Consider the following 24,627-nt stretch of genomic DNA (forward strand, 5'->3'; position numbering starts at 1 on the left):
TTCACTTTAGAATTCAGTAGGGTTTATTCTACAAATCTTAGATCAATGCCAATGATACAAATTTTATGAATTCTCATTAAAAATACAAGTCAGTATAAAGATTCCAATAGTAATATAATGCATGATGATTCAGTTTCAAAACTTAAGGAATGAATCTGGGTTTTGGACCACGCTACAGAAAAGGGGAACACAATGTAGAAGAATATTTAGTTTACCTCCTTTACTTTAGGAGGGGCCTGTGCCTTATTGCCACAATACCTGAAAAAGCAATATGAAGTGCATAGCAGCCTTGCCTGTGGAGTCTCTAGGCAAAACTGTTGAATTTAGTATCAGTCCTCTTCCTTCCCCCCAGTTCTGTTAAGGTCCTTTTTGATAGCTTGATATAGCTATAATAACTTAAAGCTATTCCCCCATAATGATTATAAACAGTCCTTTGAACTGTAAAACGCTCCTGTGATGCACTGAACCACTTCCACTGCGCTAACCATCTGGCCCAGTCTTTCCAGGAACACTAAATACTGATTCAAATCAAAGGTGAATATTCAAAACCCTCCTGTCCATGACTTTTCTTTTAAATGAAGTCTCAGTACAGTCTCATACTCAAAACACGTTGTTCATAGCTTCAGGCACAGTTACAACATAAATCAGATGTACTTTCTTGAACATAGCCCTCTGATATCATGAAAGGTGTTACAGCTTTCACTAAACAGCTGAAATTTGGCCAAGAATTGCTAGATCAAGTGCTTTGGAGTGGGGGAGAACAAAACTACCCTTTCTTTTTGGGAGCTGCCTGCACTTACAAGAGGATTAGGCTTGATGAAGGAATACCCTAAACCTAAATTTTAGAGAAACAGTTTAGCACAAGAGGTAACTCTTGACAAGATATACACCTCATCCCCCAATTGCTGTACATACATCTGTTTATTCCTAATGACACTTTCACCCTATCAAAAATAACTCTTGTTGAGCCCAGTCATTTCTGGTAGCAGAACCACATTAACATCACAGAGCAGGTATCATGTATCTATCTGCAGAAGCAGACAGGAAAACTAGGCTTAACAATATGCATTACATTTCCAAACAGAATTTTGAGGCAGGCAGTGGCATTTACTGAAACTCAGCTTTTACCAAAATATTAGCATCATACAAAAATAATGATTAAAAAAAAGGTAAAAAGCAGCTGCTGACTTCCATGCACCAGTTGAATAAAAAAAAAAAACAAACCTCTTGCATAAATGGAGCAGCAGCACAGAACAAGCACAGACTTGGCTATACAAATACATCTTCTATAAGAATTTCCGAGTTATCCACCCAACATCACAATATCATGTTTCAGCTTCATACCAATGATGGCAAAATCTAGTATTAAAGCCATCATGCAGGCTAAGGGGAATTTCTTCTGCTGTGCTGAACACTGCTGTGCTTGCTTTGAATACATACTCTCACTCTGATTTGTCTTTGTAGTAAAAGCATCTTATACTCTACCAGTCACATTTAGTCAGAAGTAAAAAAAATTCTGTAGCCCATACTGGGCTTCTGTACAGTCAAGATGACAACAAAATACAAGGATGTCATTAAACTGCATATATTATAGATAACGGGTTCACTCTGCATTTAAGTCACATTTAATACAAGACATGTTGGTCTGAAATTGTGAACTGATTCTATTTGGAACAAAGTATGGCACAGATTCCCAGTATCTATGGACACTGGATAAATAACACATTTTTCTTTTTGCAATGATTATCAATTCACCAAAAACAGTGTAACAGTCAAAAGGGAAGAGTGAAGGAAAACAGACATAGGAGAAGAAATAAAAAATGTCTAAGAATTGAAAATAAATGCCTTCTTTTGTAAGAAACTTTATTTAACTTCATCTTTAAAAATTCATTCTCTCCTCAGAACAAATACCACCATAAAAAAAAAAACAAACCAAAACTGCAGTAGCACACACTTGCACTCAAAGGAAAACATGCAAAACCCATGGCTGGAAAAATTCTGCATAAAAATCCAAGACTTTAGGCAAAAGTTTGCCCCCACGTGCCTTTAGGGACCCCAGACAACAAACAGCTTTCAGTGCAATGTCGCGTTTCCAATTGGTGGGGAAACATGGCAGAAGCTTGTCTTCCAACAGCTATACTCTCCCAGATGTTTGAAGCAAAACCAGTCTCAGCTGTACTTCAAAATATCATTCTTAAACTGTTGCAGAAAGTACAGAATTCAGTAAAATGTCAGAATCCAGTGAAGGAAACGTTTTGAGTTCTACCCTGTGCCATACACTTCTTAAAAAAAAAATTAGACAGAAAAATGGATTTTTATTAATACACCCTCTTTAAATTTTTTATTTATGAAAGCAGCTCTTTACGCAAATCAAAAGCAGTTCCTGAGTAACTGCAGTAAACAATGTCTTTTAAATATTTCTGCGCCTCAGCTCTTCTGTTTTGGTTCTTTCTTGGTTTTTCTCCCTAGTTTTCAAGTTTAATCTCAGTTCTTTTTCAAAAAATGTGCAAGTTCAGTTAGCATCATTTCCAGAAGTCCGCAGCTTGCAGGTCTTCCTGCAACAACTACAAGATCTGCACATATGCTAGGTTGTACTCCTATACCTATTGCAGATTTCGCTCTCAAACCTGTACAGCATGCACTTTCACGTCTTCTTCAGCATACGCCGGGACTGCCATGTATGGAACTTATTGTAGGCCGTCTGCAGCATCTCTTCTATATGACTTACCAACTGAAACATTAAGAGGGAATTAAATGTCCCAGCTACTGGAAAATACATCCCCTCCCCTCCCTTTGATCAGATACTGTTGCCTTCTTCCTTTTATTCAGTCGAAGTAATCTTGCTAAAATCACAGAGGTATGCCAAACAAAGAGAAAAAATATCTGAGGCTCTAATGTGAAGTATCTGTAGAGGGAGCAGTTCAGATAGCTACTAAGCTGGGATGGTCACAGGGAAGTTGTGATACTTGACTGTGCTGTCTGCTCCAGTATTTACTGTGTGGTCTGTGACCACTTCAAGTCTGACACGGTGTGAGACAGTTTTGAAGTTGTTATAGTTCTACTTCATGGTGGAAGTGAGAAGTGAAACATGACTTCTGCTTCTTGCTGTCTCACTTGGGCAATTTTAAATTATATTTCTTGATAGTTTTTGGTATCATTCAGAAAGCTATACAGGGAGAGGAGGCATGCTTAACTCTGTACTCAATCTCCCTCTGCCCATTTCCTAATTAACAAAAACCTTAAATGCCCTAAGATAAGAAATAACAAAGCTACCATCCTCTTGATAATTATGATTCAAATTATTAATAAGCACCCACATAATTAAAGAGTATTTTCCCCTTACATTTGTGCTTAAATACTGTCTCCGAATCTTTTCTTGGAATGGGCAGAGCTTTGCAACCTGAAATCTTTCCAAGTTGCTCTTCATTTTCACAACCTGAAAGAGACAGAAACCAACATTATAGTCACTTTGCACAGTTCTCTTTCCTTTAACAAACTGTTCTCCAACCAAACACCTCATAACTAATCCTGGGGGCTACTTTAAATATGTGTAGTTTGAAGAAGTTACTAAAACATCAGTGTCTAACCATTCTGGAGTGCATACTTATTTTTGAGGTGAGTGCAATGTGCCACTGTGATCATTATTACTTTGTCAGTAAATACTACAGAGAAGATAGTCACAAAAACATGTTTTTGCTTCAGGCAAAGACTGAACCATGAATTTTCAGGCCATGTTTTGCAGCATGAAATCCAACACATCTGCAGATTTTTATCTTTGTGATCCACATGAGGTCAAAAGAAAGAATAGCAACAGAAAAACAGTTACAATCATATACCTGGTTGCAGCAGACATCTCTCCTCAAAGGCAACTTTATTCTAAAAGGCAGTGTATGTTTTGAAGCTATGAGTGAGTGTTTTTTGCAATGGATAGAAGAAAAAGGAAAATTTTCCTCACTGTGGAGGTGTCTTAATGTGGGGGAAGGGGGGCTTTAGTTTGTGTTTTAAAGTTGCAATGAAAGATCTGCAGCTGGAATACAGCTGACCATTCTGTTGAAATTAGCTTGCAGCAACTGCTCCTGAAGGGCAGCAACTGGCATAAGGTTGATTTTAATGGTGCCAAAAGAACTGCTGAAAAAAAAGGTAGTATTTTACATTGTTGATCTTCAGTTCTAGGGACGAGTAACTGCTGCCCTGATTTAAAGCATACGTATTAGTTCTATACTTCAAGTTAACAACAGTCACCCTAAACCATGATCTGGCCACCCTGTAACGAGGGCCACACTAAGAAGTTCTTACCTTTTCTTCTAGGAATGGCGTGTTAACAGGAAAGCAGGACCAGAAGTGTCGTAGCAGTTCCCCTACTGCCACATACAAGTGTTTTAGTTCAGACTGAATGTCATTTGGCACCATCTCTGCAACAAGAAAAAGATTTTGTTGCGTGACTCAAAACCATCATATGAAAACAAGAGAATGTAAGGCTAATGAAGGAGACCAGCAATATACATTTCTGCGAGAATCCCAGAAAGGTTGGCTGGAACACTGAGGTGCCTTACACCTGAAGTAGGACTATCAGCAGCATTAGATCAGGTCAGCTGCTATTTATGACTACATAGTTAGAAGCTTGTATGTTATATATAGGGAGATCTATGTTAGCCAAAGAATGGATATAAAACTTAATCCAGGATTAGAAGCAGTATATTTGTACTGTTCTAATGGTGTGGCAGTACTGCTTCTGGGACTGGCATCTTGTTCTCTTCAGAGCACAGCACTAAATACTGTATGGTGGATACTGCAAGCTCTTCTCTCTTTTTACAATGGCAGTGAGAACACGGTCACAGCCTGTGGAAGATGAAAAATCCAGGCAGGAACAAGGAACTGACCCTAGATACTCTTAAAGAAGAAAGGGCAATGGGGTTCAAGAGAAGGGGGGAACCACAATCATAAAAACCAAAGAAAAAAAGCACAGTCATTGAGGATGACAGGAGCATAGTTACCTGAGCAGTGAATAGCAAATTCTAGGATGAGGCTGGGTTTGGTTTCTGTTTGGTTGGGTTTTGTGGGTTTGATTTTGTTTGTTTCTGTTCTGGTTTTTAAATTGAAAAAGGTGGTCAAGCTCAAAATGGAGTGCAGCACCCAGTACGTCAACTGGGATGGGTAAGAAAGCCTCACTACCGCTTGCTGACTCCTTTTCTTTCAGTACCATAAAGAACTTACACTTGCTTTTTCAGCTGTCTGCATTAGCTTCTGTGGCTCTTCACACCAAGTAACACAAGTTAACTGGAAACCTGTTATAAACACTGCCTTGTGAGAACCTGCTGCGATGCAAAGGAAATGAACTTGGGAATAGCTGAAGAGATGCAAGAAGGAGGAGTTGTCTGTTTTGCCCTTGAAGACTACAAGAAAGTTGTCCTTTTTCACAGCAAGCTGTGGATCTTAAACGCAGGCTGCAGAAAAACCTAGTTCCAGACAATTATCTTGACCTCGCCTCCTTTAGAGCTCTCCCTGAGTATGCCTTTATTTTCTAAAATCCAGGGGAAAAAAAAAAAATGAAAAATAGAAATGCTGAACAAGCAAACCCCATTATCTATACAAGGACTTGAGATCAACTACAACCTTCATCACTTGCTTTGTACAATTTCCTCTCATTCAGTTGCCTCAGCAGTGGTGTAGCCAGTACCACCCTCATGGTGTGGCTCAGTTGTTGCTTTTTGTTTGTTACTGTAGCCCAGTATTATTTCAGCTGCATGTTTCCATAATTTCCTTTATCACTGTAACATTCCAAGAGGCAGATGAAACAGCAAGCCAGGTACTGCTTTATAATGCAGTAAGACATGATTAAAGTATTTTATGTCCTAAATCCTTACGGTTTATGGCTTGCTGTGTTCCACCCTGCATAAGTGCTCCTCCAGGTGACAGGGCTGCAATAGTGCTAGCAGCATCAGCACTTGAAAGGACCTGAAGGGAGAGAGGGAACAATTACTTCATATCACTTTCTCCAATAAAATCTTTTTAAAATGAATTGTATTTGAACTCTGATGGCAAAGATACAGTTGAGCAGATACAATGGAAGTTTTGATGAAGAGTCTGCTCAGTACTTTCAAGTGCTATAAGCTCACATTTTCAGCAAAAGCTCTCCAGTTAGTTACAGACAAACCAACCTTTTCTTTACCTAGTATGTGAACTGGCTATGCAGCCATTTTGAAATGAGACAGAGAATTACTGTACAAAAATGCGACACATTTGAATTTGTGGCTGCTTTACATCAGTTCACATACTGGCTGGGCAGACTGGCTGCCTGGGTGTGCTGCACCCTAGTTGCCAGAAGACAGCTTCTGTGTAGCCCACAGTGAGATCTACATCCTACATAAGTGCATTTAGGAATGAAAGACCTGTTCAGTTATAAATTTGCTTACTATGGACCTCTTAAGACCATTACATACTAAACTTCAGGGGGTGGGATCAATAATATTGGCCTGTGTTTCATGTTGCATAACTGTCCTGCTTTACTACTTTCTACCTTTTACCATTTCCTCAAAGAACCTGGTAACGGTAGAATATAACTCAGAGTATCAGGTCCCTATTGTTTAGAATTTAAAATCAGTAACTCAAAAGGTATTGCCTAAAGTTGTACAATAAATTGAATAACATGAAACTATTGGAGATAATTAAGTCTGCCCTGAAAAAGTAAAATTCCAGTAGACAGGAGGCACAAAATTACACAGAACGCAAGATGCTAACATCAAGAAGGGTATTTTTTTTAAGTATTCTCCCATACCTGAGTTAGTTTGGGTACATATGCTTCCATTTCTTGCCTAATACTATTAAAAGAATTAATTATATCCTGACTGGTTGCATATTGCTGTGATTGAATTGGAGTTGGACCATGATAATACCTGTGAGGCAAGAAAAGATAAAATGTATTAATAGGAGTGTTGGTAAAACAGAGGCCAAACTTGGTGGACAGGTCTTCAAATGTTTCCAATTTTAGATGCTTTGTAATTGTTGACATTACTATCTAAATCTTATTTATTGACAAAGTAAAATATATTGCCACATTGGAAGAAGTTGGGTCAGGGATGGTATGACAGCAAAATAAGAGTTTCTGTTGTTGAATCTCCGAGCATCTCTTTGCTAATAAGAAGCTATCTGTGCCACTGAGTTCTGGGAGTATTATTAGAGTAGAGGAATTCATGCCACTTTGGACTGAAACTGAGCACATTGAGTATCACTTCTTTTCTGAAGTTATATTTATGGTTTTCAAACTCAAAAAGTCTAGAAAACAACAGGACTGTTACTATAAAAACACACCAATGAGCAGTCCAAACTATCCCAATTGCTTTTTTTTTTTTCTGGGAGTGCATTTTCCTTGGAACTGAGTATATTTTCACATGCGACACATTTTTCCACTGTAAGCTACAACAAAGTGCCGACCTGTGCTAACAGGTCTGTTAGCCTTTCACAGATATTACAGCTCAAAGCTCTTCAAGTACGCTTACAGAGACTTAGCTTGCTGGAAAGCAAGATGAAATAAAAATACAAATTTAAATGGGAATTACTTGGAAGCTGGTTTATGCAGAAGTTCATATTAGGTTTTTAAGCTTAGCCTAAACACACTTGACTGTGGCACAGTAGAGACTAAATCAGCTGATTCTGTGCAGGCTGTGATGAGACCTTCTGTACTGAATATGACGAAATAACCATGTGTATTTTAACTTACCTATCAGACTTCAAGTTTAATGCAATAGTTTTAATGCTATTATTCTTTGATAAATCTTCATATTCAATGGCCTCCTGCAATTTCACCTAAAATAAGCCAAATAATTATACACATCACTAATGAGGATACAGTTTGATGCATCTAGTGCTTTTTTCCAGTTCACTGAGTCTGAGCAGTAGAGTTACTAAAACCTTAAAGAAAACCAAAGTGTGGAATGATTCACGCCTACCCTCCAGAGGGAGCAATGCCCAACATTGCTTAAAGGGTGCACTTCGGAAGTCTTGGCACTACCGTTTTTCCTGCAGGTTCTGGCCAAAATGTGCAGTCCCTGGCACTTCAAAATATGTTCTACAATATATAGATCATTCTTTGTGCTCTCTATGTCCATCTAGCTCTAGCTTAGCAGAAACAGTAATGCTTTAATGGCTGTAAGGAGTGTAAGACTAAAACCCTAATAATTACACAAGCTATGTGTTGACTGTACAGCTAGAGCATTAGTGGTGAGAGATAACAGCACAGTGGTATTACACTTTGTACAATGAGAAAACTATTTCTGAAATCTCCTACTTTCTCCTCTTTTCATCACATTTATTTTAATCCTGGTGTATCGTTTTCTCTCCAATGAAAACTGCAGTTTTCAGGAAAGTCAAAGCAGTTGACTAACTACATTTACTAACGTGTATTCTACCACCTTTTCTCACAACATATGCAGGTTTTAAGTCCCCTTCACATGTTCTATTTGGGCTGTCAACCCTAGCAAGAGTATTCAATTCAGTTCTGCAGCAATTACAATACTCTCTTCCACTTTGTGAGCTGCTATAGTTAGTCTAAAACAAGCTGTTGCCCTGTATTTCAGTGTACCAGGCATCACTAGGCTTTCAGTTCAACTTCATTTCAGCTTATGACCTTAGGATGAAGGCTGCAATGTGCCATTTTAATCATCCCCTTTACAAATGATACATTTGATAGGTTAATATTGGTGCCTGAACACCACTACCCCTTTCAGATGGATGTTCTCTAGAATGTTTCCAGCATTTGGCGGAAAGGCAAAGGGGGAGTTGGGCAAAACCAGAAATGCACTGTATGGAAAGAACCAGATTTCTGGGTCCAAGCAGACGCATCTTGGAAATTTTTTACTTTCGCTGAAGAGATAAACAGCAGTACTTCAAGGTGTAATTTATTTGTGTTTACTAAAAGAGTATAAAACTTCTTACAGCCCCTCAGGTTCTTATTCTATATACTTCTAAGCAAAGCCAAATCACATTAGATGCATCATAAAACAAGTAAGGAACCTTTAGCAACTTTCTGACAGACAGCTTCCAGTTTCATTCAATTAGAATTGCATCAGCTAACTTTATACCTTTTTAATTGGTGGCTGAAAGAAATCTGAATCCCTGGAGTTTCCATCCGTACTGCTGGTCTCACTGTAATGGTCATTTTGTGCTTCTCTTAAAATAGAGAAACAGCATTAAGAATACCTCACAGGAAACTTAAGATACAAGCTAGAGGCAAAGCAAATACATCTGCTTCAAAAACTTTATATGCATGTTCACATACTGTATGTCAACTTTTTTCCCCTTACATCTTCATTTCTAGCAGCTGATCTAGATAGAAAGAACCAGCTCCTCAAATAACCCCTCAAGAGGGAAATTCAACAGCAAGGGAGGGTGATTCTCCCTCTCCTCAGAAGTAGTAGCATGCCAGCAACGCAAGTGGGACACAGCAAAATCATGTGACTAAATTAGAAACGCTTTGCATACACGCTTATGTCAACCAGGTGTTAGCAGAGATATGGAGCCCTGAGATACTACTGTTGCAGAATGAGAGCTATTGTTTTGTCTTTCTGAACTGGAACACACATTACATGGAAGAGATCGTTAAAGGTCCAGTGTTCAGTTAGACAGAATAACAACATGACGGAGCACAGCTAGACAGAAGGTATTAGAATTTATCACAGATAAGGTCTGCAGGATTTGGGAAGAGTAGGAATCCTTTGATGTTTATCTATAAACCACTCATAAAGCAGACTTCACATCAAGCCCACTTCATTCTTCTTTGAAGAAGTTTCATTCATGAAGTTCACTGCAAATATACTAAACCACCTGGTTATTCTTTTCTTTTTAGTCTGGGCAAGGTACTGCACTAGAGGAATTTTTCACCTGATCCACCTATGCCACACTGTTCTTTTGCTTCCTCCTTTGCTTATGTCTATGCACCCCGCTATAGGAAGCCTCAGCAAACCTGCTCCTGGAAGGCAGGCAGTAGGGACTCCCTATGCCAGACCTACCCTCCACACAGCAAATGGAATACTACTTCTGCAGCCTTTACCAGGGGTGAAGAACTAAGGCAGAAACATCCTTTCCTTTTTGCATCTGCTTTGTATGGTAACTCAGCTAAAACTAGCATTTTTCATCTCAGAAAAACTGTTAAAGTAAAATGGAATGTAAAGGTATTTTCGTTTCTGAAGTGAAAATTATAAATCATAAAAATTACAAGAAAAGGTTGGATGTGCAATTGAAGACTTACTTTCATTTTGGAAATTCTTTAAAATTTGTTACAAACCAGCTTTTACACAAGAGTGAAACTTACTGTTTCCTGAGGCCAGCTGCAAGGACCATGGCACTATGATGATTAAAGCGTTTTATAATGGCAGTGGTGCTACTTTCTCTAGCAGATTTTGAGGCATTTGATGTAGAGGCCATAGAAGCAACATATTCCTACAAAGAAAACAACATTAGCTACCTCCTGCCCAAAAACCAGAAGGACTGAATCAGGAATCTTGCATGTCACCTCCTCTGAACTCTACTGAGTGATACTGCCTCATCATGGGAAGCAGTATTTTCCTGCCTAGCTCCACCATCACATTATGTAATTTGAAAAATCTCCATAGACTATTTTATTCTGCTAACACTGGGCAGTTTAGGTGTCTGAGAGAAGAAAAAAAATTGTTTTGTAAGACTGTGGTCTAGTTATAAGTAAAACTAGAACTAGCTTAAAAATGTGAGGATCACCTGCATGAAACAGACAGGCACTGATGGCAATTAAGAGCTAGCAATTGTTTTATTGACCTCTTTTTACCAGCCTGTGGGACAACAGCAGCCCACAGGCTAAATGACACCTGTCAGGAGGATGCGGTATTGCTGCGAATTCAAAAAACTTCAAGCCTTAATCCTTGCAGTGTTCCTTGGTTACCAGGTGGTTAAAGGCAACTTGCTTTGCCCCATGCGCAGTTTCATGCCTGCAGTTAACCGGCCTCAAAAAGAAAGTACGGCAGTTTGCACAGCAATTCAAACATACCTAGCCTAAACTCCTAGTCCAGTTCCAGACTGCTGGCTTTGTACAACTCTTAGAAAAAAGAAAACCAACTTAGAAATGCAGCATCATTAGTTGAAACTCCAAAGTTTACGTTAGATCAACTGCAGAAAAGCACATTTTTAGGTAATTTCACATTATGGTACACCATTTATAAAAATTGTTTTAATTTGTACTTGGAGGCAGGTAACAGAACAGTTCAAGCTAGTCATACATTTAGCAAAAGATGGTATTTAAAGCTAAACAAAGAAAACTGTATAAAGTGTCCTTAAAATTAAGCGGAATCAAGCAAATAGCCATGTTTAAAATGAGAACAAATGCAAAGACTTTTTCATTTCGTGCTACCTTCTGCATGTTGTCACAGCTTCTAAAAGGCAGGAAGAAAACAGAACATCCACTTCAGACAAGAAAAAAACAAAACCAAACTATCCAAGTGAAATAATAATTCTTTAAAAAAGGGAATTCCTGATTTTATAGCCAGCATACTAAGGCAGACAGGAGACATAAAGTACCATGGGCAGAGTTTCCATTTCTTTACACACAGACATGCAACTGTGTAAATGTCGACTATCCAACCACTGCAGAAGCCTAGTAAGCGATGTGGTTTAGAATTAGCATTTGTAGTTATTTTAAGAGGAGAGGGACCCTCTTTTTCCTTAAATGAAGCTAAGGTGGGAGTTGGGTGGGTTTTTTTGGCAACTACTTACTTCATCTAATGTGTAATCATCCAAAGCTGTTAAATCTATCAGGGGGTTTTTTACCCCTTGAGACACCATTGCTTTTAACCCTGTATAAAACAAAGAAAAAAAAATCATTAAAAACCGTATCTAATATAGGGATTATTAGATTATATTTAACCTTTAAAGGAAAAGACAAAGGTTCTGCAGATCCCCAAGTATCAGCATGACTAAAGCTTTCAACCCTTTTCAGAGTTCCATTTAAAATTGCCAATAAACTTGGAAAGGTATTGTTAAAGATCATCCTACTAATTAGCACAGCTTTCATGAACTTCTACACGTTGCTGTTGGGAAAAAAAAAAAAAAAAAAAAAAAAAAAATAATCGAACGTTGTATTAGTAATGTTAGTTGTATTAACATGGGAACTGGGAAGCCTTAGTTCTATGTTTCTTCTAATTTTGGCACTATTTTGTTGTCTTGTCTTGGGCAGAATGGCTATTTACATCTGGCGATAGCTTTTACTTGTGTAGGGTTATGGATTTCATTAGTCAGAATACATGTTAAGGAATGGTGTTAAGTGATCTCAACTCTGCACATCTCTGTATTGTTACAAACCTACCTCAAAAGTTCAATAAAAACTTATGTCAGATGGTATTTCAAGATTTCACATTAAAAAGGCTGACAGAGAACAGGGATGGCAACTCCTCTGGAAAATTTTAAACAAGATCCATATCTGTCTATTACTAAAAGCTGATCTATAACAAAAGCTATACATGTTCTAAATTGTGCACATACCACAGAATGAAGCCTTATATAAACAAAATTATTTCACAGCAACCGATGGCACAGAATAATCAATCTAGCATGATAGCACATAATAGAATTTATCACAGATTTTCTGTTGCATGAGTTGTAATAAAGCTGGTTTCTAGTGCTACCACTCTCCAAAGGCTACTTTGTTTCAAGAAAGGCACTCTCCATGAAACATGTTGAGAATCCAAAGCTACAGCTAACTTTCAGCGGCCATCCGTACCTTTCACTTCACAGTTTGACAAACAACATGCCTAGTAATGTAAGTAATGTAAGAAAACTTAAACTTCAGCTTTGCTAGATTTCTTAGACAGACCTCTTGAGTGTTGGGGTCTATGAGGCAGCTAAGACTCTTGCAGCCTATTGCACAAAGTCAAAAAACTTACCTTTTTCATCCATTTTGGCACACTCCGTAAAGAGGTCTTTTGAGCCTGTATTGAGCCTGTCCCGATGGAAATAATGAGACTGAAAAAATCGTGTCCAGAATTCCTTCTCCGTCATGTTATGTGGAACATTTTCTGCATATTTCATTTTGACTGTGAACAAAACCAGCAGTGATTACAAACTGTTCTGCAAACCTTAGTATGGTACTTCACGCTAAAATTTCCTTGCTTGCTTCCTTCCTTGTTTTTTGTCTAATGCTGCTTAGATTCATTCCAACTAAACTAAGAGAACACAGTAGTTAAGCATAAGCAAACAGGTACTCTTTTTATGCCCTGCAATGCTAGCTAATATTTTGAAATAAATGCACATAACAGTGGTCTGAATACTCTTAATTTGAACTGCACACATACAAGAAGTTTGATTTGCCAGAATTCTAGTAATTCAATATAGTGCAGGGGGATGATGGAAATCAGATTCTTTTCTTCCCAAAGGTGGTTTAATGAAAAACAACAATTAATTGAAATTCTGAGTAGGAGAGTACATGGGAACCAAACACCTATTCACAATCTAAAGAAAAAAAAAACCAAAAAACACCCCCCCCCCCCCAACCAAAATCCCAAACAACCAAAAGTTCAATGCACAAGTTAAAATGTTTTCATCTAACAAAATCAAATTTTCATTTCAAATGCATGTTTTAACACATGGTTCTTCCCATCCCTCAAACAAGACAGGGAAAATCATCTAGAAGACTGAATATATGGTGCTTTGTATTTCCAGGCTCAGACTAACATTTCAGTCTTCTCACAGCAAGATGGTAAAAAACCCCAAACAAACCAAATCTTAAATGTATGTATTCGTTTCATAAAGCACTGTTCTTACCTGCAGGATATGTTCGAAATATGGATTCAATGATATCTGAAGTCAAATTATACCGCAGACCATTGCAGCCATCTGCTTGAGGCCGTACATCAGCCTAAGAAAAAACATACAGGGAAGAAAATCAGTCACATCTGAATGCCTCTGTAACTGGAGAAGGAAAAAACCTAGCATTTTGCAGTCAAATTCTCCTGCAGATAAAATAATCTTCTTCCTCCAAAAATCCATAGCATATTTGATTATAAATATTTTTAGAAAGACTACATTTTCCACTTAAAGGCAAATTCTTTACAAAAGTAGATTGTAAATTTTAGAAGATGAAAAGCAAAGACCATTCTATCAATCAAAAGAATGTGTGCTTAGTTTAATATATTCGTGTTTCACAGTAAAAATAGGCATATTTACTGCATATGCTTAATCCATTAGTGTGCGTGCAACAATTCAGCTAGTGAATAATCAGGGATGATAATGAAGTGACAAAAAAGGATTTATGGTTCTCATACCTTATTTGCTTACACACTGAAAGCATCTCCATATAACTGACAAATAGCAATGAATTTAGAAATTGAGGGTAAGCCTCAGTCAGAACTTACAAGTTAGATCTCAGTGATCTCTTCAGGAAGCTCTGGAGCAAGCAAGTGCTCAGACCAATTCTCAATAACAGGAAAAAGTACATGATTGCATAAGCTGCCTTCTTTTCTTCCTTTTCCTGTACATCTAAATTCTAGGTTTTGTCCCACCTTCTTCCTAGAGAAACACTCATTCTGAGCAGAGCCAGATAGTTATTTTAACTTGAACTAGCACACACAAATATATGAAATTCTTTTTCACAAATGCAGAGTACACAAACACAACCATTTATTTAAGAAAGTTTTGATTTTGAAAGTCTCAGTGGGTGTGGTGCTTTGCTTTTTTATTGTCAAGGTGTAAGAATAATGAGAGAGAAAATCGGAGCCATCAAGTTCATTTGGTAAATGATTCAGGTACTTCTAGGTGGGAAAAAAACAAATATAGCAGCTAAGTCATAAAGCTGCTCCCACCTCCTGTTTCCCTCCCAAACTCTTGATGTGTGTGCAGTCATTACAAAGGTGGAAATGGGATTCCCACTAGAGAGTCACAGTATGTATTCATTCTGTTGCAGAAGTAGAAATACATCTGTGGGAGGAATCTAAAGATTGTACCTAGGTTACTTTTAGACTGCACTGAGATTACTGAGGCATGGTTTCTACAAATGGGTAACATAACAAAGATGGAAAAAGAGAGAGAAAACAAGTTTTCATACATACAAGTTGCTCTTCAAGTAGCTGAAAGCATATACTGGTTTAAGAAAAAAATGGGGAGAGAATAAAACTGTGTGGAAAATCTCTGCAGCTTCATTTATGTATGTCAATGCTGCAGCAGAGATACTCTTGAACTTACGACGTTAATACAATGTAACCTAGTGACTGTAAGTTTACCGTTATTCCTGTTTAACAGGAGGCATATATATAAAGAACAACGGCCTATTGTCAATTTAAAGTTCAAATTGAGTAGATTAAATTGTCAAAATGTTGAGGTTGCAGATTTGCAACTCAAACCTTTACTTCTGTTCTTTTTTCTCCTTTATGTGATTGCAATAGTCTCGCCAATGTGTGGAAATATGTGAAGGAACCAGGAAAGAACACTATTAAAGTATATGGGAATAAAGTATCTGAACAGAACTCAGAACACTTTCCCCAATTTGTCTGCTCTAAAATCATTTAAGTTAGAGAGGTTCAACATACCAGAAATGCTGCAGAGATGCCCACATCCTGCTTACTAGGGCCTGCAGAATTATCCCCTGCATTCAGGCTTAAACGGTTGGCCCAGAATTCTTCAGCACTGATTACTTGGCTCACAACAAGGTCTTTATAAAGCTGAAACAAAACAGGATCTTCTTGCAGCATTCTGGTAAAAGAATGTATTGAACAGAATTGAAATACTGCAGAATAAGTCACTAGGATTTCCATAACTAACATGAGTTCACAAAACGAACAGAAACCAACTTTTTTTCAAAATGCTGTGCATTTCTTAACAAGACTGTGTAAGCAAACAACCCCCATAGCTGTATTTGTCCTAAAAGACTTCAGGGCTAAAAAAGAAATGTTTAAGGAATAGTATTAAATGCTAGAGAACAATAATGCCTAGGAAAAAGTTAATATGGGATTAACATCTTATCCTAATATTCTGTGCTGCTCTTGTCTCTTTGCACATCCAGGACTGGAGTCTCCTGAACTGTAAAAGCACAATGAAATTTCCTGAACTTCTGTAACAATGTTCTCGTGGGGCAGGAAGGGATTTCAGCACTGTCCAATTTCCGTTTAATATCTTAAAATTCAGTAGTTACATGTCTCTCTTCTATTGCAAGAGCACACATAGCAAAATGTGAGGGATAAGGTACCTTAAAACATGTATTATCCCGAGTTGTTTGTTCATTTGTGTTTCTGTTGGTAACAGTAGGATCTCCATCACTTAACTATGACATGCAGCACAATTGCTACAGAAACATTCAGTGTCACTACTTCCACCACGGAATAATGTTTGCAAAAGTTATCATCCAAATATAAAGTATCACCCTTACTATCCAAAATGCAAAGAATGTATGCACCTGAAACTTAATCCATGTTTAAGCAGCTTTTCAGACAGCTGTGTACTTGACTTGAGACCCACCAGGCGATTTTCAGGGAAACATGCATGTGTGTTCATAATCAGCCAAAGATTCATAATCAACCTCAATGATCTCTGACCTGTACCTAAGAGTCTTGATCATTTGCAAACAAACAAAAATAGGAATCTTATGAATACCTAGTAAATGGTCCAGGGAAGAACATGAATAAACTGCAACCCGGACTGAATGAAAGTCTGTAGCTGCTCTAAGGATGAAGTAGGATGAGGTGGAAAAGAAGACTTGGTGCAGGACATCCCTATTATATTTTAACCACCACGTTTTTTTTCAGTTTTTCTTGTTGGTACAAATATGGATTAGTGGCCATTTTTACAAATTAGTGCAGCAGGAAGCAGTCTTATTCTAATTATTCCATTAAAACTTGGAGTATTGGTATGTACCTGACCCCTACATATCAATAAATGGAGGAAGAGCCATAGGGACTCTGGATGTAGTATCCCTTCTAGAACAGACTGAAACTTTTTTGCCTTTCAGTTGAAAATTAAGCTAGTGAAGCCCTGCCACTAGACTTGGACTTCTAATCAAAGTAACAGACTGGGACCGAGTACATGCAAAGATTCTGCCTTCCCTGTAACTAGAAAAGCTCTTATTGCCGCATGGCGTAATACTGTAAAATCTCATTTAAGGATACAAAGATCCAGAGCTAAGACTGCCCATACAATCAGCATTAAAAATCTTAGAAATAAGGCACATAGTATGATAGTGCCAAAGCAGTCTGCACTGCTGTAGAGCCTTGTGGTCCCTGCAGTACTAGAAACAGTTAAACCTGCATGTGTCAGAGCTCCTGCACAAGACTCTTACCATTCTGCTGGGAAACCTCCTTGTAAAGACCCTACCTGACCAATGAGGCAATGTTCCTAGGTTTTTAAAAAATCTAGCTTTAACTTACCTAAGTTCAAAGCTAGAACAGTCTCTGGAAATGGAAGGGAGTAGATAGAGGATTCACAGCAGATGTTAGAATAAAGTGAAACTCATCCGGGGAGATGCAGAGAACTGTAAGCATGCTCTATGGCCACAAGGACTGGTTTAACACAAGTATTTTAGAGGAATGGAAGTGTATCTTAAAAGCCCTTTTGGGAAAACAACTTTGGCCCCAAATGTCTTCTCAAAACATTTTTACAATAAAATCCTGTATCCCAAGTCACACACTACTGCATCTCAAGTGATGCAGCATGAAAATACTGCAATTTAGTAAAGCATATAAAACACCAGGAAAAATTTGAGGGGAAAGAGGTTACACAGGGAGGAGGGAGGGAGGGGAGGAAATCACAAATCAAAGGTGAGAACTTCTGGAACAGAAGGAAAAAAAAAATAAGTCTTTAAAGTAGACTTTCTAGCTAATACATATATACTTAAGAGACTAAAGAGACAGACTGCCAGCTGGGTGCTTTTGTCTCACAGCCATGGATAACAGACTGGGTGGCAGCCAGGTTGGCTGCCTTTACACCTCAAGAACATGTCGCTGAGAACACAGGTATAGTCTCAACATGTCACAGTTATGTAATTCTCAGTGAACAGCCTCTAAATTGGAAGTGGAGAGATTTATACTAGGAAAACGAATGCTGTATCACTTAGCAAAACCACACTACAGTTAGGTAACAACTAAAAAAAAAAAAAATAAACACCAAAAAAAGTCCAAGCAAAACCAACATTAAGGCTCCCTTCCCTTTACCTGTTCTTCTCCTCAAGTTCTTTATTAGCTTTCCTTTTGAACTTGGGCAACAGTTGTTGAAGAAGATCCTTTACTGCATCTCGCTCCTTCACCGCTGTGCTTTCATTGGAGAAGTGAAAGTTGGTTGTGTCCCCTGCATGCAGCACTAGCTGAAGCTGAATTTTAGCTTTACCTTCTGGACTGATTTTCTGGCCTAGATTACACAGAGTATTAATTAGCCACAGACAGTAAGCTTATACAAGGAACACTCTTCCCTAGAGTATTTGCTTATAAGCAGTTATCCTCATCATCCAATTAAATACCATTATCCAGTGTGTGAATTCCAGCCATAAAAGTGGAACATAGTCTTCCCCTTAAATTAGTTTGAACCCAGCACCTTGTTCATTCTAAAACACAAGACACAGACACCAGCAGTCTACTGTTCAGTATCCTTCAGCTACTGCTCAGGAGCCCTCATTTATCTTTGCATTCCCCACGTCTTCCATTAGAAAACTGCAAATTATATTGTCATCACCTGGACACTTTAGCCTGGTACCAGTCCAGGCTGCTGCTGAAAGGCTACAACCTCATTCCTCCTTTCCACTTCTTCCTGCTCTCTTTCTTGTATGAGTGTTAGTATTTGTGCAACAAGTTGAACCAAGGAACCAATCAACTGAAAAGTGACCCCCTTTTGTTTTTCCAGCTGGATTAGTTCCCACAGAAGAAAAGTAGTAAGAAGGCAGATGCAGGGTGCGGTAACAGCATGTCTATTGACAGTAAAGGTACGCTGGTCTGAAGTGGTGTGGTAAGCACATTTAGCTACTAGTACTCCCAGAGTCAATCACCAATGCCTCCAAGGTGCTATTACACCCGCATGACCCATAAAAAGAACCCTAACTCCTGCTTCCTTTCTCATAACCAGAAGGAGTAGACTAGAACAACTGCTTTTATGTACTGCTGTGCTATACTGACTTCAGTGTAGCACTGCAAATGGCACTAACTTAACTTTGAAACTTACCCCTTTCTCCAGTGCAAGTGGAAGACAGGAACCAGATGTCATCACTGAATCATCATTGCTACCACAAATTTACAAATATCTCCCCCCCTTTTTTAATTTTAGATGACAAAAAAGAGCATCTTTCATCTAAGTTGACTTCAATGCCTATACATGTACATTTTTAAAATATAAGCTGCTGAAGTCTAAGGAAATAGCTAAATAGAACCTTCACAAAGTTGATTACCTGAGGTGAACAGAGCTTTTAAACTCCTTACTACATCTGTATTTAAGAAAACAGCATATTAGTTCTGATTCTTCACACACATTTTTGATCATGCTGCAGTACTTGTATGTAACTTTAAATAGCAATAATCATTAAACCTTTACCAAGTGACACATACAACCTTATTTTTATTCCTTCTTTGGCATTACAGCACATGGAATATGAGCACTAATTGGAAACAGAAAGGCAGCATGCTATAGACATTAACTGTTCAGTTTTGACTCACAAGTACTCTGCTACTGCAACAGCAAGCGCTTCATCAGAATGTTACCAGTTAGGCCAAGCTACAGAAGCTAGTGCTTCTGAAGCTATGGTCTACTGGATGAAAGAAAAACAGCGAGGTTCATTTTATACGAAAATTGGAACAGCTTTAGATGCATAGTTTAACAGATGACATGTCAGATAGTTTCTGTGTTAGACCTCAAAAATCCTGTACTCTTCCTCAACCCTCCTCCCACCCTTCCCTCCACAAGCAGATGGCATGGATTATTTCTCTAATTTATTGCAGAAGTTTATCAAAATTTAATAGTAAATGCAGTATAGCTTAAACAGCTGGAGACTACAGAAGTCCTGTAGTAACATCCTTAATAAATTGAGTGATACTTCAGCATGGTCCTGACCTCTGCTGCTACACAAAATAACCTAGTCAAAGCTTCAGACCCTTTTAACCTTCCTAACTTACCTGCTAGTGTTTTATGGCAAATATGCTTTGGGTTGTATTTAAATGTTTATCAGAATACTGCTTACTGAAGCTGGAATAGGGAAAGTGCTCACTTACATTTTATGTCTGCATACATATGGCTGACTGTGAATCGGTCTTTGCCTTCAGGTGCCCATGCTATCCTTTCAGCCATAAGGTAGAGAGCTCCATCCTGCTTCTTCTGACGTACCTTCTTTACAATCAGTAACACTTCTTCAGATGATGTTGCCATTGTGTCTGTAAGGAGCTATTAAAAACACAGTCGAGCTGGTTAGTATAATTATATTTGCTGATACACTTTCAATACTCCTATCTATATCAAAGTATTACACCCACATTTACTTAATGCCTACATCATTTTTTAAATATTCCAGATAAACATGCTTCCCTCTGTAAGTGCAATCAAGAAATTTATTTAAATACTGACAGCTACCTAAATAATTCACCTTAATTGCTGATACTGCTTTCGCTTCAGTAAAAAACGTGCAAATCTTAAACCAATAACAAAATTTTCCTGTTTTAATGTTCCTTTACTGTTTTTTCAAGTTCAGAAGGATACTCAAGCTCAGAAATGGCACAAATTCCAAATCTCCTCTGGCATTTGGCAGCAGTTCTCTTCTTCAGTGTGAATGGCAGATGTTAAGTCATTTCAGAAAAGGGAAGGATACAAGGTATGTGAAAAATAGCAGTTCTCTGTGCTAAAGTAGCCCAGCTACACTCCTGTTCTTACTGTGGTGGGCTAGAACAATGTTTTGCACACTTTATTCCAGCTGGGCAGTTTCCCATCCCTCTCCTCCGAAGTCCGAGGGACTAATGTTACACCTATTTCATCACAGCGGTAATTCTGTTGCCAGTCTCACATCAACAAGACTTTTGCGTTCTTCTCCCCCCAGCAGTCACTATAATTCATCTCTGCAGGTTGAGTCTACAGCCTTAAATTTCTCAAGAGATAAAGGATACCATAAGTATCACCACATTCTATGAACATACTGTTATACACCTATCAAAAGATTCCATCTTTGGTACGTTCGCTGTAAATGTTTAGTCTGTCCAACTGCTGTATCTTGTACATCATAAACTTTACTATCAATATGTGAAACGCTATTCAAATGCTGATATGCATGTTCTTTGGCAACACAGTCTAGTGTGGCGTGTCCCTGTCCACGGCAGGGGGATTGGAACTTATATGATCATAAGGTTCTTTCCAACCAAAACCATTATATCATTCTATGTTTCATATGCTTTAGAATACCTGTAATATTTGCTGGGGTCCACATCAAACTTCCATCAACAATCTGCATCAGCTATTGCACTACTAGTAGGTATCTTAAAAAAAAAAAAAAAAAGCAGCAAGATAGGGTATTTACTGTGACAACCTGGACAGCAGCAGAGCATTCTCTTCAGCAAGTCTTACATACCCATCTCTGAAATTAGTTAAGTAAAATACTAAATTGAAAGACTTAATGGCAAAAGGGCTCTGCACTTAGGCTTCACTCCATCATTTCAGTCCTCCAAAGCTTTGCCAGAGACTTCAGTGATACTGAGCTGATACTGAATGTGGGGTTGCACATCAGCACTACTGCAGCAGTCACTGGAACAAGTTGTGCCACATTCAGAGCAGCCCTGCTAATACTTCTCTCTCAAAGAAAACTGTATGGCATGATTTCAGGACCGTTTCCTAGCACGATGCTTTACAGTCTCCCCAGCATCATTATTCTCTTCCAGTGCTATTCACCCTATCATTTTATAATTTCCAGTTGCATGTCTTAGTCTCTCATCAGGTCCTTATCCTTACTGGGAAAAAGGCAGCTGGCCACAGACTAATAAACAGTATATGCAAGACTAAGTATTTTATATATATACATATATGTAATATACATATAATCAATATATATATTTTATATATATATATGTATATATGTAATATACATGTAATCAATATATGTATTTTTATATATATATGTATATACACACACACAGAGCTCAATATATGCAAGAGTAAGGATTTTTGACTTTTTTCTCCCTTTATTACTTTACAGTCCTTTAAGGTCATTATTACCCAATGCAGTAGAGACAAATCAACAGAATGCAAACAAATCAAACCTGTACTGAACAGATAGAAAAGGGAAAGTGTTTCCATAGCCTCATCTCTGATGCAAGTTGCTTTGCTCTTCTACCATACTATTTCACCCACCTACAACCAGTCTTTCTACTACAGAAGACAACGATCGGCACCTAGCAACTTCTCCTTTACAAGCACAACCTTCTAGAACAGTACCCTGCAGTGTGCAGTCTGTGAACTCACAATTATCCCAGGAGAAGCTCATTCTACCTTCTGGGAGGATGAACACACTAGCTCACAGCTGTTCTTACTTGTGTCACTGCTCTGCATCCTTTTTCATGCAGTAATTTACAGTGGCAGTAGGATGATACAACTCAGAAGCTCAGTAAGCATTACCCAAAATGGAGAAAACCCCAACTGTCTTTTGACGAGTACATCAGAAAGAATAAAAAATTGAGGAAAGTTACCATCTCTCACTAATGAAAACAAAATGGCTTCTTGTTACAACTAGTACAGGGAAACTTCTAAAATAGAAATCTCACCTAGCTGCTAAAAAAGCATGAGGATGGTCCCCTACGAACTGCACAGGGTAAGGCCACATCCTCACTAAGGACACACAGCACACAATTTTTTTCTCTTTGGATGCTTACGGCTTACTATGCAGTCAGTTGAGAGTCATCAATGGTCTATTTGTGCCTGCCCAAACCTCCTAACCTCTATATTTAACAACTCGAGTTTCCAAGAATCAGTACTGAGGATGATGACACTGCTGCTCAAAGGGGCAAGAACTGAAACATGCACGAACTGAAACGTGCACACAAGAGAAATTCTGTTATTTTACAGCATTAACTATAATGTTAACCTGCTACTAAAACCAGAAGCATTAGAGTTCTTTAGCTGCAGACTTTAGAAGACAGATATTTCTCAGGTTTCAGTATCTTCCAGAATAGGAAGGTCAGGAATGCTTGATTTTGAATTCTCCAGCAGCAGAGCTTTTGAAATGATGATAAGGAGTTCTAGAAAGCACTTGGATCAATCCATAGCCCTAACCCATGGGGTATGACCTGTCATCAACCATGCCTTGAGGGTATTAATCTCAGGCGCAGTTTACAACTTTCTATCAGAAAGTCTCAGTATTGGCATAAAAAGTCAACATGAGGTCCTCCTGTTTGCTCACCCACCTACAACTCCCAGATCTATGAGAGTGGACAGAACTTCTGGAAAGACTGTCCAATTCCAACAGCTGCCCTTCCTCTTAATACACCAACTCTTTCTAACCACTTTTAAAATTGGATACCTCTCTTGTCTGTTACTTATACCACCTGGTCTGAATGCTCTCCATTACCAGCATTTCACTCCAGTCTCTTCCCATGTGGTTTTGTTGAGCTCTAATCAGAAATAAAGGAAACATTTACACATTGTAACAATCCTGATCCGGTCAGGGCAGATACAGGCAGGCAGGCAAGCTCTGATAGAGCTGATGCAGGCCCTGCTGCTAGGCTTCCACTCCCTGCAGGGAACAGCAGAGTATCCACGCTAATAGTCCAGACTGAACCGCAGTGGCACAGGTACGCAGCAGAACTCTGACAGTTTGGGTGGGGCCGGGAGCCGGCAGAGCAGCACCCCGAGGGGCAACATCGGGCCTGCCAGTGGAATACAGCCTACGGTAACGCTGGGAGCTGCCAAGTGCCATTTGTCTTGGATACCGGCAAGCATCGCGATAAGCTGAGGGAATCCACATGAGGTTTGTGCCCCTGAGCCCATCTGAAGGGTCAATTCGGCCTTCCTCCGCGATCCGCATCACTTGTGCTTCATACAGCGTTTCTGCCTGCAGCGAAACGTGCCCGAGGACATCCTGCGCGGCCCCGGCCGGGCACTGCTGGGGCTCTGTCCGACTCCTGGCGGCCCTGGCAGGCGGTGGCCGCTGTCCGGGAAGGCGCTGCGAGGGCACCTCTTTGTCTATCGCCCGCACCCGGCGCCCAGCGCTCCGGTGAAGCCCACTGCCCCCGCCGCGATCCCGCCGGCGGAGGGTTGCCTCCTCCCCGCCGCTCCCCTCCCTATGGGGCACATGCCGGTGGTTACAGCTGCGCCTCCCGGTTCCGTCCCTACGGCACCCGCGGCCGGCCAGGCCGCCACCGTTAAACAGCCACAGCCGGGACGGGTACGGAGGATGCTAAGGACCGCCGCGCCCCTCAGCCGGCGGAAGGGACGGAAGGAACCGCCGGGCAGCGCGGCCGTGAGAAGGATCGGGCCCCACTGCCCCCCCCCCCCCACCGAGATAATACCCGGCACCACCGCCTCCCCAACCCCGCGCCAGCTCGATCCTTACCGTGAGGGCGGTGCTGGGTGCCGGCTGCTGCCAGCGGGAGGGGCCCGGGGCGGGAGCGGGCGCTACGGGGGTCGGGCTGCTGCCGGGGCCATGGGGCGGGCAGGGAGAGGCCACGTGACCGGAAT

The 24,627-nt window shown here is 39.6% G+C and overlaps 1 protein-coding gene across 3 annotated transcripts; it reads right to left on the minus strand.

Moving 5' to 3' along the window:
• Nucleotides 1–564: 564 nt before the first annotated feature.
• Nucleotides 565–24,627, minus strand: GTF2H1 (general transcription factor IIH subunit 1). Of its 3 annotated transcripts, XM_062628163.1 has the most exons (16): nt 24,503–24,627; nt 21,364–21,437; nt 20,190–20,358; nt 18,153–18,345; nt 15,540–15,702; nt 13,780–13,873; nt 12,903–13,052; nt 11,737–11,816; nt 10,307–10,434; nt 9,078–9,165; nt 7,718–7,803; nt 6,776–6,893; nt 5,865–5,955; nt 4,297–4,412; nt 3,344–3,436; nt 565–2,731 (listed from the first exon to the last, which is right to left on the minus strand). In XM_062628163.1, the coding sequence occupies exons 3-16, from the start codon at nt 20,341–20,343 to the stop codon at nt 2,645–2,647; spliced, it is 1,641 nt and encodes a 546-aa protein (XP_062484147.1). In that variant the 5' UTR covers nt 20,344–20,358; nt 21,364–21,437; nt 24,503–24,627; the 3' UTR covers nt 565–2,644. The 3 variants fall into 3 exon arrangements, with proteins under 3 accessions (XP_062484147.1, XP_062484148.1, XP_062484149.1); XM_062628164.1 differs by lacking the exon at nt 21,364–21,437 and having other exon boundaries at nt 24,503–24,621; XM_062628165.1 differs by lacking the exons at nt 565–2,731; nt 3,344–3,436; nt 4,297–4,412; nt 24,503–24,627 and having other exon boundaries at nt 5,614–5,955; nt 21,364–21,523.

The sequence above is a fragment of the Pezoporus occidentalis genome, unplaced genomic scaffold (genome assembly GCF_034315485.1).
Source record: "Pezoporus occidentalis ecotype Australia unplaced genomic scaffold, CSIRO_AGI_Poc_V1 ctg31, whole genome shotgun sequence".
In the NCBI taxonomy this organism is placed as follows: Eukaryota; Metazoa; Chordata; class Aves; order Psittaciformes; family Psittacidae; genus Pezoporus; species Pezoporus occidentalis.

Excerpts from the sequence above, each read along its gene's own strand:
- GTF2H1 (XM_062628163.1), bottom strand. The coding sequence starts at position 20,343 with ATGGCAACATCATCTGAAGAAGTGTTACTGATTGTAAAGAAGGTACGT. Across the intron at positions 15,703-18,152 it reads GAACTTGAGGAGAAGAACAG|AATGCTGCAAGAAGATCCTG; the intron begins GTAAAGGGAAGG and ends TTCTTTTACCAG. Across the intron at positions 11,817-12,902 it reads TGCCAAAATGGATGAAAAAG|GGTTAAAAGCAATGGTGTCT; the intron begins GTAAGTTTTTTG and ends TGTTTTATACAG.